Source organism: Amblyomma mixtum, chromosome 3 (genome assembly GCF_055824585.1).
Source record: "Amblyomma mixtum isolate Tamu chromosome 3, ASM5582458v1, whole genome shotgun sequence".
In the NCBI taxonomy this organism is placed as follows: Eukaryota; Metazoa; Arthropoda; class Arachnida; order Ixodida; family Ixodidae; genus Amblyomma; species Amblyomma mixtum.
The window spans coordinates 429,969,272-429,985,585 of record NC_143014.1 but is presented as its reverse complement, the minus strand read 5'-3'; the positions used below and the strand labels follow the sequence as shown (position 1 = coordinate 429,985,585).

The 16,314-nt window shown below is 47.2% G+C and overlaps 1 protein-coding gene and 1 non-coding gene across 2 annotated transcripts in view; one reads left to right on the top strand and one right to left on the bottom strand.

The window, feature by feature from the left end:
• Positions 1–13,571, bottom strand: part of LOC149358075 (uncharacterized) — a 42,455-nt gene extending 28,884 nt beyond the window's left edge. The window contains exons 1-2 of the mRNA XM_089576723.1: positions 13,361–13,571; positions 8,184–8,353 (exon numbers count right to left, since the gene is read on the bottom strand). Coding sequence (XP_089432849.1) covers positions 8,184–8,353; positions 13,361–13,571 — 381 coding nt within the window. The remainder of the gene's footprint in view (positions 1–8,183; positions 8,354–13,360) is intronic.
• A 1,314-nt stretch (positions 13,572–14,885) lies between these two features.
• On the top strand, positions 14,886–14,957 carry TRNAT-CGU (transfer RNA threonine (anticodon CGU)). Its single transcript has one exon. It is a non-coding gene; the product is annotated as a tRNA-Thr (tRNA).
• Positions 14,958–16,314: the final 1,357 nt, after the last annotated feature.

Genomic DNA, 16,314 nt, shown 5'->3' with positions numbered 1-16,314 from the left:
AGGGGTGCTGAGTGCAGTGCACCATGCGATAACATTTAGTCAACACAAACATTAGTTTTATCCATGCCGCCAATGATAAGGTGTGCTACTGATGTGCAGCAAAAAAAAATCTAAATCATGGCCTAACATCGGTGAGAATAAAGCGGCGTCATGAGGCGCTTCTTAGCGCTTCTAAAATATTTATTTCAGAAATTTCGCATATGCTTCAGCCCAAAAAATTACACCTTGAACTTTTCATCCATTAAGCAACTAAAATCCCCTGTCCTAATGCATTTGCTAAAATAAGAAGAAATCGCTGGCATTGATATTGGGGTTTCTCATGCCCGAGTTTCTCATGCGTGACGAACAGGGTAAAGCACACTTGTAGCGATGTTGTACGGGCTGATCAACAATAACTGTCACAGGTGTCTGGTCAGAAACGCCAAAACAGTGCCTGTCAGGAAAAAAAATCGCAAGAATGTAAGACTAGTTACCCTTGAGATAACGTTAAAGACGACTAAAGATAAGCACACTGGACTAGTGTCTAAATACGACCCGCCGGCGGGTGACATGTTTCTCACCCTGACATAGAGCGTTCATGCCAAGACAAATCTCTGGCGCCGCGTCTCGCATCCCTCACTTTCTTTTGCTTTGTTCCTTCCTCCTCAGCTTTCGTTTGCTGTTCGTATACGTGAGATATTCCTACGAATTCCGCTCCAACTTTGAAAGGCGATGCTGGTTTCAGCGGAGAGATGATTAAGGAGGGGGGGGGGTTCCTTATCGATTCCCAGTAATCTCATTCGCATGTGCGAAGAACGTACCCTTTGTGCAATCATTGTACGTTATTAGAGCAAAGAAGCAAAGAACGGCATCAACTGTGTAGCCCGGTGCACCAGTGAAGGATTGCTCTCCGTTAGAGCAGTCTAATTTAGTCTGAACACTTTATTGCAGCAGTTACAGCTGCACAAGCATGCTGAAACAGCATATGTACTGCAAAAAAAAGAAAAAAAACTACGGCGACACTTAAGTCACCTTAAAAGTGGATTGCAATAGCATGAAATTTCGCATTTGGTGCAACTTCTGTGTGTGTTTGCTTTAGTTTCTCTGCAGTTGTCGGTTCACGAAACGCCATATTCGGACTGATATAGCTGTAGTAGCAGGCGTCTGCTATGCTGTGGCGGTGCCGATGTTTGCATAAATCAGATTTTTTTCCGATATGTGATTTCTATTTTCTATATTGGTTGGTGTCTACGAACTAGGTTGCTCAGAACCCGGTGATTAGATTTTGATCACGTCACAAGGTCACGTGACCTCTCTCTCGACCATTCATTACTTTTTTGACCACCTGCCAGAGTAGGCATGTTGCTCACAATCCAGTGGCCAGGCGCGCATTCTGTAAGCTATCTATTCCCCATGGTCCATTTCGCGTTCATTCTGTCCTCTCTCAGTTGTCCCTTAGATATACCCGCGGCTTTCAAGTGTCTGTGGGGAGCGACCCAGTCTTTGAGTGGTTCGCAGCCGGACCTTACCATTGGTTGAAAGTGGATGCAATATGCTGCCAATGGCGACGTGCATCGCAGTGCTCTGTCAAAAGCAGGTGACCGGACCTGACCACTGGCTTCCATTGGCTGCGACGTGCAGCCAATGGTGGGGTCGGGTCGCCGGCCACCCATTGACCGGGTCGCTTGCCACAGACGCTTGAAAGACGCGGGTATATCTGAGTGACCAACGGCAGTGGACCTAATAGACGCGAGATGGACAACGAAGAATGTACAGCTTGTAGGATACGGCCCCTGGTGTCGAGATCGCCTCAGTGTGCCAGTCTAGACACCAGGAGTGCATCGCCAGGTGGCTCCCGCATGCAGAGGGGCACGTTTCGTTACTTGAAGTGGGCTCAGAGACTTTTGACCCCGACTGCGCGCTGTGCACTTGGCCGCGCACAGGACACACGGCATACGTGGTCGGGTCGGTATAGGGGGACTTATGTTATCAAGGCGTGCTTCGAAGGAGAGGAAGATGAAGGAGAATACCGAGTGGATGTACACAAAGAAGACAGATTCAATGTGATACAGGGGCTTCTATAGGTTGTTGCTTAAACCCGTCTTGATCATGTGAGAGCTTCAACTCTACTTTGAACATTCATACTAAAATGATTGTTGCGCCAAGTGAGCGCCCGTGTTGTCTTCTTTCTTGTGTGTGTTGTCTCGGTGCAAAAATCTTTTTAGTATGTATGATGACCAACTAGCCCAGAAGTTAACTGTTTTGAACATTTCTTCCGTTCGTAGTAAGCGGAACGCGTTTCTGCAAAAGGAAACGCGTTTTTTCGCATTTGAGCTTTTTGAAACAGAATATGCTCGCCATCTCCAAGTTTTCACTAATTGTTCTGTGGACAAGGTCAGCGGAGCTATCGTAGAGGAGTTTCATATTCTATCTTTGAATGCTGTCTCGTCTGTCCGCCTAGCTCGTGTCGTGTTCTTCGCAACAGCTGAAAGCGTTGTCTCACCATCATTGCCCTTGATGATCTAGTGATCCAGATCAGCATAGCAATCTTTGTTCCTGAATTGAAATGCATCCTTTTGTCCCATAGAACGGGGCTTATCCCGACACTGCTTGACGTACCTTTGCTTCGCGCTTTTTATGCAGGAATAAAAGTCCGAAGTATAAACTTAATGCGTAATAAAAAAAAAATTGCAGCCAACTACATCATCCGCTTGCAGGTGCTGCGAATCATATGAATCAGTACACCACTCTAATCTGAAACTAGACCCAAAAGGATAGTCAGCAATCGGAGCACAGCTACCTTTCTTCCGTTTGGCAGTTCGTTAAAAGACAAAGCATGCGCTAATGTAACATGGACAGACACTGTCGAAGGGTCTCGTAAGTCAGCTATATTGCCGAGATAAATCTAGGCGTTTTGGTGAGAAGATAGCCTGAAGAGAAAGAGAAGTGATACAAGCTACGCGAGGTCTGTCCGCAAATCATCACACCAGATGTCATGTCGGCGAATTAATGCGAGACTTCGTGTGTAAGAGGCATCACTATCGGCTTCCTACATTGCATGGATGTAGAGTGTGACGCCACCGAATGAAGGAGCGCTAAACGCCGGCGTCACATTGAAACTCGTGGAATGACTACGAACAGCCCAATTGTATTAAGGTCAGCTTCCAGGTTGTGCATTCTTCTTTCGAAACATCAAATAATTAGCCAAACTTTCGGACATAGTCATCTCAGCGCAACACAGATAATGTCATGGGACCACCGGTTCAGGGATGTCCATGCTGATGACGAAAGTGAGACGCGTTGTTCAGGTCCTTTAATTGCTATCGAATGCCCAAGAATGCGACACAGGTGATGGTCGTTCTCGATTAAAACTGCCGACAATCTACGAACTAAAATAAGAAGACCTTGGTACCTCGCGATACTGCCGCTTCAGCGCTTGTGCGAAGTATGTAGGCATGAAACACGTGGCGGTAAAATATCATTAGCGAGGTCTCTTAGCCACACTGCAACACAGACATAAGCCCGCTGCGACTGCTGTATATTAAGGCGAAAGCCTTTAATGCCTCATACTGACGTTAGCAGCCGTGTCGGCAGTCGTGTCGGCAGATTTTTCCGCGTTTCGGTGTCACTACTTAAAAGAAGAACTGTGTCAAGGCTGGGAATCGAACCAGGCCCTTTGGCATTTCAAGCGGAGACACTGCCACTCCGTCACGAAGGCTCAGGGTTTGAGCATGAATAAAGGCTTATCTAGTGAAGGCATGGGTACAAGGGCGTCCGCAGAATTTTTTGCAGGGGGGGGCCCATTGGTTGTTGGCGCCGGAGGGGGGGGGGGGTATATTCGTAGCGAAAAGGCACTATTTGCGGAGTAAATTTATTTATTTATATATAAATAAAAAATAAGTAAAATACACACATGAAAGAAAATTACAAGCAGCAAATTAAAGCGCGGATTGTAGAGATACATTGGAGTTTATCAACAAAGAAACAATTAAAATTAATAAAAATGCAAAAAGATACTATCAATACTCGAAGTGCTCAGTCTTACTGCATACGGGTTCTCGACTCACCCGAATTGATGACCAGCACACAGCGCAATATGTTCACAAACACGCAACTACAGTCACTCAGTCAGTCTTCCTTGAACAGCAACTGTAGGCGCCTCGGATTTTTCTGGGCGAATTGCGTAGTTACACGGGTGATATTCATTTCTGTGCTTCATTACACGCTCTCAGTGCACAGTCATCATATATATTGATTGGAAAAATGGTTGAACGAGTACGTTGAAAACAAAAGATGACTATATATACAACGAAAACTTATTTACAAGATAAATGCACGCTCGCAGCTTCATATACCTCGCTCCATCTTGCTCGCGCATCCGCACAGTCGAGCAACCGCACACACACTGCTCGCCGCTCGTCGTTTTCTCGTCCGCTGTCTTGGTTGTTCTCACCTTCGTTGACAACCCGCCACTAAAAACACCGAAGCACAAACACAGAGGCGCGCACACGTGCAAGGGCTTACTTGCCACAATATCCACGAATGCGCACTTTTGGGGTGTAAGGAACGCCGCGCGACTTCCGAGGGGAAGGGACACCCGCAACTAATTCGGTCGGAAAATTTGTTTTTGTGCTTTTATGGGGTTCAGAGCCCCAAAACGACTCAGGCTATGAGGGACGGAGTAGTACAGAGTTTCGGATAATGTCGACCACCTGGGTCTCTTTACCATGCACTGACACGCACAGTACATGGGCGCTGTTGTGATTTGAGGCCCAGCCAGAGGGGACAGGCGAGCCAGGCAGGCGCCATCGGGCTGCGTTGACCAAAGGCGCTGGTTTTCGGAGAAGACGCAAGGAACGCTGGTGTGGGGGCGCCTCTGGAGACTGCGTCGCCGTGAACAAAAGCAGCTAATCCCCTTTGCCGAAGGTTCTGAAAGCGGCGCTTCTACCGCACTGAGCTCTCCCGTGGATCGGAGGAGACAGCGAGCGGCGGCGGCGCCAACTCGTCGCCCGCTTGCCCCTGAGCAGCCTGACAAAGCGGGGGTGGACACGGCTGATTTGTCCTTCCCCCCTCAAGAATTCATCGGTGGCCGGCGTGCACTGTGCACTGTCTGCCTCCGTGTCGCTATCTCTCTAGAGATCAAAGAAACAGACACCCATCTCAAGACAGCTCGAAACACATGCTCGCCGGTGCCGCTGCATGTCTGCAACAGGTCGTCCTTCAGCAGAGCTGGCGGTGGCGTGGTTTGAAAACGGCGGAACGACGCGCGCCCGGACGCGGCATTTCGCAGATATGTGACCAAGCGTCGAAGCGGGGCTGCTTTTACCCTTTTGGCTGAGCGCACCACCGCCCCTGGCGTGCGGCCATCACTCACGGTTCGAGTGAGTGATTTTCCAGGGGGGTGCAGCCGCCCCCCCTTGCCCCCCCTCCGGACGCCCATGCATGGGTAACATAAATAGAATAAAAGAAATAAAAAAAGATAAAGAAGGAAAACTAAAAAATAAGAAAAGCATCAAAAATAAAAAATAAAGTAAAAACAAGGTAAATCATGAAAAACTAAACATTAAAAAAAACAGTGCACCAGGAAACGCTTTCGCCTTGCAGCACTTTAGAGAGCCAAAGTGCCCCCTGAATTTTCTAAATGCTAAAATGTCGGATATTTTCCGGGCAGGCTTGCTGCGCTCAGATTTCAAACTTACTGGAACATAAGTGCTCCTTTATTTATACGGTAACATTACCATTTATCATGTTCTCAACCGGCCTAATTAGGAGCACCTTGGTAGCCTGGGAGGATCACCCAATGCACCGCCGTTGACATCAGCCAGTGGTCGTTACTACGGAGCAGCCTTTTATTCTGAAGGGTACTGCAGCTAAGAGTAACCAAAGTTTTTAAAAAGACGGAGCCGAGTCTGTTAGGATTCGCTTGGCCTAGGATGCCGTATTTTTTTCCATTATGCTTGGTTTATTATTTACTTAGAACGAATTAGATAGAACTTGAACTCTTGGCTTGAGAAACTAAGTGCACTAAGTACACTGGAAAGTCGGAACAGCCGGCTGCATTACATGCAGCAAGGTACGCTTAACGTGGCTCTCTTGATCAGCTTGAAAACAGTACCCGCTCAATACAGAAAAATGCGACATGGCAACGTTAGTTTTCAGCGTCCCCAGAAACTCTCTCAAATAACATATAGCGCATTCCAATCGGCGATCCAGGGCAAGTTTTCTTGCTGCGCGAAACCGAAGAACGTGTTTCAATGGGTTATTTGGAGTCAGATCCTGAGTTCTCATTGAACCGCGACATATACCGGGCTCCTTCTCCGTCTCCGTGAACTGCTCCTGATCGCTGATTGGAATACACCATTACTCATCTCAGGGATCGAAAATTCAATAAATGTCAGTCTTGATAAACTTAGCTGCAACAAAGCCTGCTACTTGCACGACACAGCCTTTAGGAGCATTGTACGTCTTGTTTCTGAACAACATTCTTTTGTTTGTTTTCTTCTCGCCAGGTAAATTTAAATGGAACACCCTGTGTACATAGCTTTCAGTTTTATTGAGTTCAGCTGAGTACGAATGACAACTTGCGGCAGCTTCAGGCGCGGAGCTCGTTGTTTCGACGACTGCCACTCAGGGTCTTTATTTGGGCAAGCTGCATCGGCATATGACACAACTTCAAATTGCCGTTTTTTAGTACTGTCATGGAGTGGGAATGGCACTAAAGATGTCGTTATCATCTCTTCTCCCCAGGAAACAGTAAAAAGTACGAAAGCAGCCTGTCAGGATGCTTTCTGTGCTGAGAGCATGGTTAAACCATCTATGCGTAATCGGCATATACGCCACGTCCTCTTAGGCCAGTATATTTCGTAGAATCCCTGAATATTGATTTAGTTTTAGTTGAAAGAGCAATGGGCCTATCACTAATGCAACAGCGCATGGCTCATGCTTAAAGGCCATATACTGTCCCTTATTTAGGAAGGTCACGGTGCTCTGCTTGTCGCAGTGTCCACTAGTTAGTAACTGTAATGTTAGCGGCAACTCAGTTCCAACGTTTCCTGCTCAGTAGCATAGCAACAGGAAGAGAGCTGGCACGAAAGCTCAGAAACAAGCACAGCCTTCAAACCAAGAAGCAAGAATGGACTGTCAAGGAAAGGGGTGGAACTGTATACGTACAGTAAGATTCAACTTATAAAATACAGCAGAAGGCAACACCAGACCATGGTCCCTAGGCAAATCTACTACTCCGCTAACAAGTCGCAGCTGTAAAAGAAATCAGAGTTTTAATGCTTTACTCTATATTAAAGAAGTCGGAGACGTGAAAATTTTTGGTTTCATAATTTCGTCTCGTGGTCAGCTTTTTCCTGAGGCAACAAAAAAAAACTGCAACAGCGGACTATTTCCTTGTCGCAGAGGAACAGTGTGTGGCAGTCATGAATATCGGCTGCAGACTTAAGTTTTATCCGACTACGCGAAAAATCGTCCAAGGGGTGCAGGACATAAAATAATAAAAAAATCGTGTAGTTCATTTCATCGCTATGCCAGGTATACAAGGTTTTTTGAGGTCTATAGATATGCATTTGTGCTGATTGTTTCTCTGTATTTGCACTGGTCCATGTTCGACAGAGCAGAAATCATTTGTTCTCTTTGCCACATCGTAAAATCAGAAAACCAAAACCTCTTTGTGACAAGCCTCACGCAATCCATCCTGGACAGCAGTGACAGCTAACACACCTGTTATTAGCAGCAACATAAGTACTCAGGGGCTGGCACAGAATGGCAGCCAGACATACAAACCTTGCGGGGGATTCATGTTCGTTTACAAAACACACACACACACACACGCACACACACGCACACACACACACGCGCACGCACGCACGCACACGCACACGCGCACGCGCACACACACACGCACGCACACGCACGCACACGCACGCACACGCACGCACACGCACGCACACAAAGGCAGTAGGCACGCAGATAAATGTGGCATAGCTATCGTTGGCATGCCTTCCTCGTTCAATACAGGCCTGACTGTTTTCGCCCAGCCCGTTCTCGCCTCTCTCGCTATACCTGGAGCGAGAATCACAGACCTTCTCACGGAAGTGGGCATCATGAGCGGCCCTGGACTTCTCTTTTTGTCTGTCGGCATCATTGGCTATGACGACAGTCCAGCGCTAGGCCCCGCTGCTTCGCCTCAATCGTACCTGGATGCGTGCTTCTGGCAGGTTGATGCGCATCGCTAGTTCCTCTCGCGTCCACACGTCCGGGTAGGGCGCTTGCGCGAAACTGCTCTCCAGCGCCGACAGCTGCTGCTGCGTGAAGGCGGTGCGGCTGCGGCGCTGCTTGCGGGCCACGGGCCACGACAGCAAAGCCCCTGCGCGGAAACGCCACGTGATTCTTACGCGCCAAAAGGGCCTCTAACCAGCAGAAAGAAAAAACACAGGGACACCAAATTCGTTATGTGTCGCCAATGCGATAGCATTTGAAGCTGTTCATGCCTTTGTCGGCAGTCACCGGTGGGGCTCGTAAACCCAGACTGATCTTCCCGAGCTCCTCCGTACAACATCTGCCACCTGCAACGGTTGGCAGGTGGAGGCTTCACGCAGACGAGCCTGTTCTAGTGACGTCGATTTCGGTCTGGTGACGTCAATTCCGAGTGGCGTTACTGCCGGGCTAGTGACATTACCTCCTTCCAGAAAGTGGGATTTCCCCGCTCTTACTGATCGCATCACTGCCTACCAGCCAATCAGTACTTTTCTGGACGACGCCGGTCGTGGCTGGGTTTTTGCTCTGGCGAGTGTTCTATGCGGTCGTGTAAAAGAGTATTTTGAACGCTCAGACCTGCGCTCTAGTAACAATTTTACGGCTATTCGTGGAGGTGTAGCACGCCATTATGCAGGCACTGGATCACCTAGAGAGGCAGAATGACTGTGACAGTCGGCCAGCACGACTGTTTGTTTGCATGCCTGTGCACAGCAAGTCATCGCTCGTTGTTTGATTCACATAAGAATAAAGCTATTTCGCTCAATTTAAATTATGTCCTGTCTCTGGTAGCAACAGCATATTTACTTCTTTACGGAGTGCAATAACGCTATAACACGCGCTGATGAGTATGATCGTCTTCCTGAGTTGGGAAAGCTTGTTAGCCCAATTTCACAGCGTAAGACCGCTTTCTGCTGTTGATTCTAAAATTTGTATCATTCGATACAAGTCATGTTTATCTTCAACTGGCTTATGAAGAATAAAATTCGACGCCTGTAATAATAATGAAAAAAAAGGATACATTTCTCCCACATGCGACGTGGACAAGTGCTATCTGCCGCCTTCAGCAACGTTCAGTAGACGCTGCGCCCACTCATAGCAAGCGCGTATTGCGAAGTAAACTATCATCGATTTCAGATCACTGTTGCCAACACTACGCGCCAGCACTCTTTTCACTCTTTAAGCTGCTGAGTTTGCCTTCCGCAATCGCCGACATACATCAACACAGTGGATTTAATAGATCTACTCGTCAGCGAAGGGGGAAGCATGACGCAGCATGACGTGGTGCTTACACAGTGCCTCCCAGAAAGAAAAGGCCCCTGCATTCCTTTTGGGACGTCGAGCGCCTTGCCTGTCTGACCATGCATAACAAAATCTGAAATTACAGCATAAAAAATTGATGCGGTGATATGGTCAATCAGGCAAGGTGCATGACGTCACAAGTGGAGTGCAGGGGCCTTTCCTTTCTAGGAGACACTGGCTTACCCCTTAACTTCGCACTGCAGGTAGCAAAGAGGAGTATAAGCATACAGTTTACACACAGAAAGAAAAGAAACGTCCGTGAGGCAGGTTCCTAACTTTCTGCACTGTAAGCAAATTGCAGTTGCATCCAGAAGAACAAATGACAGTATATAAAACGTTCGAATGAGACTCTTTCAGGCGCTGTGTCCACATATTTGATTTTCATTACACTGTAAACACGGATACGCCTATGTGGGAGTAAAAGGAGAGTTAGCTGTCCTCTATAGCGCACTCCCTTCTAGGGCAGGGTATGCTGCCCAAGTTTCGGAACAGATTTATGGGATTATGGATGTTTAACGTTCCGAAGCGGCTCAGGCTATGGGGGACGACGTAGGGAAGGACTCCGGAAATTTCGACCACCTGCAGTTATTTAACGTACACTGGCATCGCACAGAACATGAGCATCTAGCATTTCGCCCCCATTAAATGCGACCACCGCGGCCGGTATCGAACCCGCGTCTTTCTGGTCAGCAGCCGAGCACCATAACCACTTATCCTCAGCGGCGACGCGGAGATGATTTAGATCAATAAATATACGGAAAGCTTGACAAGGTAAGTTGTTGGGCGAATTGGTCCGATATTTCATGACTACAGCGCAACGAACGGGACAAGAAGGACACAGGCAGGGACACAACACAGCGCTGACTCACAAGTGAAATCTTTATTAGCTGCCAGCCGGAATAAATACCTAACTGGCGGCCAAAAATGGAAAGTAATGGACACAAGTCATGCAGAGGAAACACAAAATTCAAAAAATAAAAATCTAAAAAAAGCACACGCGTGTCAACATTCGCATTCGGGGTAGCGTTTTTCTTTTCCTGACAGCAGTACAGATGGTGCTTATACATTCTTCTGGGAGCTTTGCTATCATGTGTGCTTCTACAATTTCTTCTGTCAGCGAATCGCGGTTCCTACCTATCACAACGCACTCGTTGTACAATGGCTCGCAGGCCCGGTTGTAATCTTCGTCATCAAAGAGCATGATTATAATGTCGCATGTGGCCCCATCGTAGGCCACGTAGCGAAACACTGCAGCAACTGCAAAAGTGATAATGTTGATGACGAAGATGACAACAGTGCCTGCAAGTCATTGTACAATGAGTGTGTTGTGACAGGCAGGAACCAACACTTGTTGTTGGGCTAGTTGGTAATACATGCTTCTGAAGGAACCAGCGCGAAAAACACAACGGACAAGAAAAAGGCGGAAAACGACGGACAGGAGCGCTGATACAGGAGCGTTGAGGAGGAACCGCGATTCGCTGACAAAAGAAATTGTAGAAGCACACATGATAGCAAAGCTCCCGGAAGAATGTATAAGCGCACCATCTGTATTGCTGTTAGAAAAAGAAAAACGCTACCTCGAATGCGAATGTTGACATGCGTGTGCTTTTTTTTAGTTTTTTTTTATTTTTTGAATTTTGTGTTTCCGCTGCATGCCTTATGTCCATTACTTTCCATTTTTGGCCGCCAGTTAGGAATTTATTCCGGCTAGCAGCTAATAAAGATTTCAGTTGTGAGTCAGCGCTGTGTTGTGTCCCTGCCTGTGTCCTTCTTGTCCCGTTCGTTGCGCTGTAGTCATGGAATAATAGAAAGCTTACTATTGGCAAGGGAGGTATATCCCCACTTCGAAGCACATAAACTTGATGCAGTTATCAATGAGATGACGTTTTTAAACGCGGCACCGGAGGTCTTTAAGTTAGTAAATAGTGGAGGTGGAATTCTCGGTTACAATCTTCATAACTGCTTGAACTTTGCGTGTTTTGAAGAGGGAATTTGTCTCCATTGCCAACTGTTCCGTATTTTTAGTGATGGAAATCTACCCCAAGGCATGAGCAGCATACGCTGCCCTGTAAAGGAAGTGCGCTAGAGGACAGCTTGCTTATTTCTTTCGTATTTAGAGTGTACCAAATCTCGCGTCTACAAGGCGCAATTTCCACAAATGTGGAGGCAATAAAGAGTGATATTCCTTGCTGTGACCGAAAGTTCCTTCAGGTATGCCGAATATTCCCTATTTAAGCCCCTTTTACCATGTAGCTGCTTGAAAACTAAGTGAATTTGGAAAAAAGTAAGCCAATCAAGGTTCTTAAAGGGTCAGTCTACTGAATTTTATCGACCATATTTTCTTTGCGGCAACCGATAGCTCTTTACTCAAATTACCGTTTAGCCAGCTGTGGTGCCAAGGAGTGCGGTAGAACATTTTAAAATAGAATTTATTAATGTGGGAACACATCTGTATGAGATGGTAGTCTCATCTGGCAACCATCTGGATTTCCGCCGCGCGGCGACAAACATGGCGGCGCCCGTCTAAGCTGGACCTCTCGCTTCGGACTGAATTCTCGTTGTTGCTGCCTTTTTCAGTGCGTTCACTGGCCATAAATGGGGCGCCTGTCTTTCGCTTCGTCTCATCTCGCCTATAAGAAAACATATAAGAGATAAATTGTTTTATTTTAATAATTAGAGTGACGATTCTGCCGCTCCTAGGCTTAAGTGGAGAGTCAGTTTGTTTACAGCAATGGTTCCCGTCCCGACGACCAGATGGCGCCACTATAAGCAGAGTTTATTTTTGCGTCTCTGCTAGCATACGCTGAACTAAAAGTGGGAATGTGCCTGCGTTTTGCATACGTGTAAGTATAAATATTCATGTGATTTACAGAAAAAGCGAGCGGTACGCCTTCTACAGTTTACTAGAACAAAACGTGCGTTTCTCTGACATTGGGGCGTACAAATGGTACGTAGTATATGCACTTATGCTTCTACAAAAAAAAGACTACCACTTTCTTGAACAAAATGAACGTTTGGGGTCGCCACCATGCTTTTTTACGCGACTTTTAACGCCGAAATAAAATATAAATTCCCGCCTTAACCGGGCGCAGATCCCTCGTTATTGATGTTATATGGTGCCAACTACCAGAATATGCCATTATTTATATACTCATCTCGGTGAGTAGACTGACCCTTTAAACCTCCTTGAAATTTCGTAACAAAACTTGTATCGCCAAATTTTGCATATCAAATTCCCTGAAAAAAAAATGCCCGAATGGAACATCACAACAATACAATGGCTAAAGTGTGAACAATCCTTTGTAGAAGGATACCGAGTCATGTATACAAAATGAACGTTGTAATTTGTTTTGTTGTTGTTTGAAATGAGTGGCTCCGTGTTTTACAGTAGCCCTGGTATGGCTCTTTTGAGTGTGAATTTTCGTTGGCTAGTTTTGCAAGCATAAGCGCTTTAAAATGCGTAAAATGCGCCAATTTGCTGACAGAACGGCTTATTATGACAGCAATTTGCCAAAAGAAGTGCAAGCGAGATCCTTAACATACAGGTGATTTAAAATTTGGATATATGGGGACAGTACATAAATTCATTATTTAGTCCTCGATGAAGGCTGGAATTTCGGCGCAATCCTGGTAGGCTCACTGCAGAAATCTGAAATTATGAAAACTTCCCCTCCACTGGACCATAATTCGCGCCTGAAGGGGATATGCGATGTAATGGTGTTCAGGTGGGCACAATACTACGATATATGGGCAATATATATAAGTGTAAATATCCGTGCGCGCACATACATGCATAAATGTAAACCCTTGTGCATACCGGGAGCCACGCCGAGTGGCCACCCGGCGCTCGTGGCGCCGATAGTCGCGGCGGGAAACGAGGGCGTGCCAGAGGCGAAGGCATGGTGGCGGCCCCAAGCGGGATCCAAGCAGCTAGCGGCGGCCATGCTTGCGGCTCCAGTTGATGCGGCCATTGACAGCACGGCAGGGCCCGTTCCTGGGTGCAGGGGCCAGCAGCAGGCGGCGAACATGTCACCCCTGAAAATGCGCTGCACTTAGTCAAGTCCGGTACGTTGCTAAACGCCCGCGGGTTGAAAACTGGAAAAGTGTTAAACGGCACCTATTAGGTGCCGGTAACTGCCTCCGCTTAACGCGTTCCGCAGCGGCATAAAACAGTGCGCAGCTCTCGCTTCCAACGAGCAGGCGGCAAACAAAGCGCGCACGCCAGCATTTAACTATGCAGTCACTTTCCACGTTTACGCGCGCAAAATTGCACGAGGTGAAAACATTAAACGTCCCTTGCAGGCGCAAAAGGAGACTGTGTCGCCTTAACATTGATAGAGCAGCACGAAACCGCCACTCGGGGGACCGTGTACGTCGAGCAGAAGCAGCTGACATCTTCGCTTCCTCGATGGCTTCCTCTTTACGAAAGGATGAAGCGTGCTTGGCAAGAAAACCGCTAGCACAGCTCTTTCCAGGAGAACGACCTTCCTGTGAAGTAGTTGTGCAAGATGCGTGTCTCTCAACCGCAGCCACTCTTTTTCTCACCCGAACGATGCGTGCACACACGGAAGCAAAGAAGACAACAACGTTTCAAGACAGCTGCAGTGGAGTGCAGCGCAGATTGGATGAAGGCGCAAGGAGGACGATACATGCACACAGGCTCACACATGGAGTATCAGTCTTTCGTACCGAATCTTTAATCTCGACTGCCTGGGGTTCTTGACATTGTACGGAACGCAGATGTTTTCAACCTTTCCCTCCATAGAAATGCCGCTGCCTTGCACGGAATTCGAGATTGAGACCTCAGACTCGCCAGAAAACGCCTTAGCCACTGCGCCACCGCAGCAGGCACACAGGCGCTAACCTACAACCATCCATTGCGGCATAAACTCGAGCAGCAGTCTAAACAATCAAGACCGGCGACACGTTCACGCACAAGGTAATTCATTGCAACCACAGGTACGCAAGCTCTTTATGCGATAAAGCACACCAGGCGATGAATACCTGTTTTTCTCTTGAACTCCTCTTTTGCCTCCAAAAACAAAAGTGAACGCTACGTTGTCAGTGTGGTTTGACTGAGACGGGAGTGGGGTTTTCATGTTTTCGATTCTCTTATGGTTGTCTGGAAGTTAATAGATTAAATTGCTATAACTGGTTCTCATAAGAGGGTTCTCACGCAGCTTCCCCCGTCTCAGTTCGATGACGTTCTACGTCACACCTGCGGTAACTCAGGACGTTCTACGTCCGCCGCTTATGAACGTGGGTGGCGCTGATGAACACTCTCAAGATTAGGTTACTTGTTGTAAACATAAATACCCCCGAAAGCAGAAGGTTTGACAGCCGTCGCCGTAGCTCAGAGGTAGAGCACCGGACTCGTAATTCGGAGGTCGTGGGTTCGGATCCCACCGGCGGCATGTGGTTGTTTTTTCTTCTGATTTTCTATCAATTAGCTTTAAGCGATAACATATTCAGTAATATTCTAAATTGATCAACACCACAAAATAAATATATTGATTTAAAAAAAACATCCCCTGTGCCCCTTGGTTTCTGTGGCTGTTGGCTTCTGTCATATAACTGGTAATGTGTTTCGGCAGCATCGTTCTAAGCGGTTTATGCTGTAGAAAACGATGCAGTGGCTGTCAATTGTTACACCCGATATATTGTTCTAAGCAGTATTCTTATAAGTATGTTTGACTGAACTTCAACTATTTCTTAGCGGAGCTGCATGATAGGTGTGTTTTGGGGGAGGCTATGAATACAGGAAAGGAATAACTCTTCGGAGTTACGGGGTACAGTTTGTTTCTGGGCCAAAGCTAGTTTACCTCGGAATCTGAATACATTTTTAATGAATCCTGATATTTTCAACACAAAATATATGTCTGATGTGGAAAAGAGCATGTGTCACCGCCGTAAAGAAGCGTACCTAAGTCCTATAGTGGGTACTTCCTGAGTCACTATCGTTCGAACCATTACACACTTAGGGTGCCATGAAAAGCACCCTGTGGCGAAACTCTTTCGTAAGACCACATTGTGGGTAGACTAGGCATCGGACGCGAGGTTGCCTCAAGCCTGGCAGCAGCGGTTAACCGGCGAGGACTGCAGGTATCCCGGCCGCCACACAAGCACGACCGGTTGATGCAATACACAAAGTTTGAGTGGCCATGACACAAGCTGTGATCATATGCCGTAAGCATGTGAAATCAGTACTGTTAAATTCAGGACAACGCAGACCTAAGCAAAGTATTTTGATAGCGGTGAGGTTAAGAGACGTGAAGAGGGCAGAGTAGCGGGTTGGGGGATAAGCGCGACTTTAGGGCACTTTTGGCTGAAATCATGAATCGGACATGGGCGGGGCAGGTAATTCAGAAAAGAGATAACCGATTGTCCGTCAGGGCAAAGAAATGGACTCCATAGGAAGTGAAACTTAGCAAGGGACTGCAAATGGGCCGACGAGTTTAGAAAGTTTCCCTCGCCACTATCGCCACAGCTTACGGAGGAGAGGGTTAGCTGGAGGCCAGTGGGAGAGGCCTTTGGCCTGCAGGGGCGTAACTGTGCTGATTATGACGAAGATGCCCCTAAGGACCTCCTCTTCAAAACAAAAACCTCCTTCACACTTGCCTTGCCTAGAGTCGGTGTACGAATGATGATCGCCGACTGAACTTTCTTCGCTCACTGAGAGTCACAGCCGCCTTCACTTCCGTCTGACTATGCAAGGAAAGTCGCGGTGTCTCAGCGATGGGTGGACACTAGAGCAGAAAAAAACTACAGGGG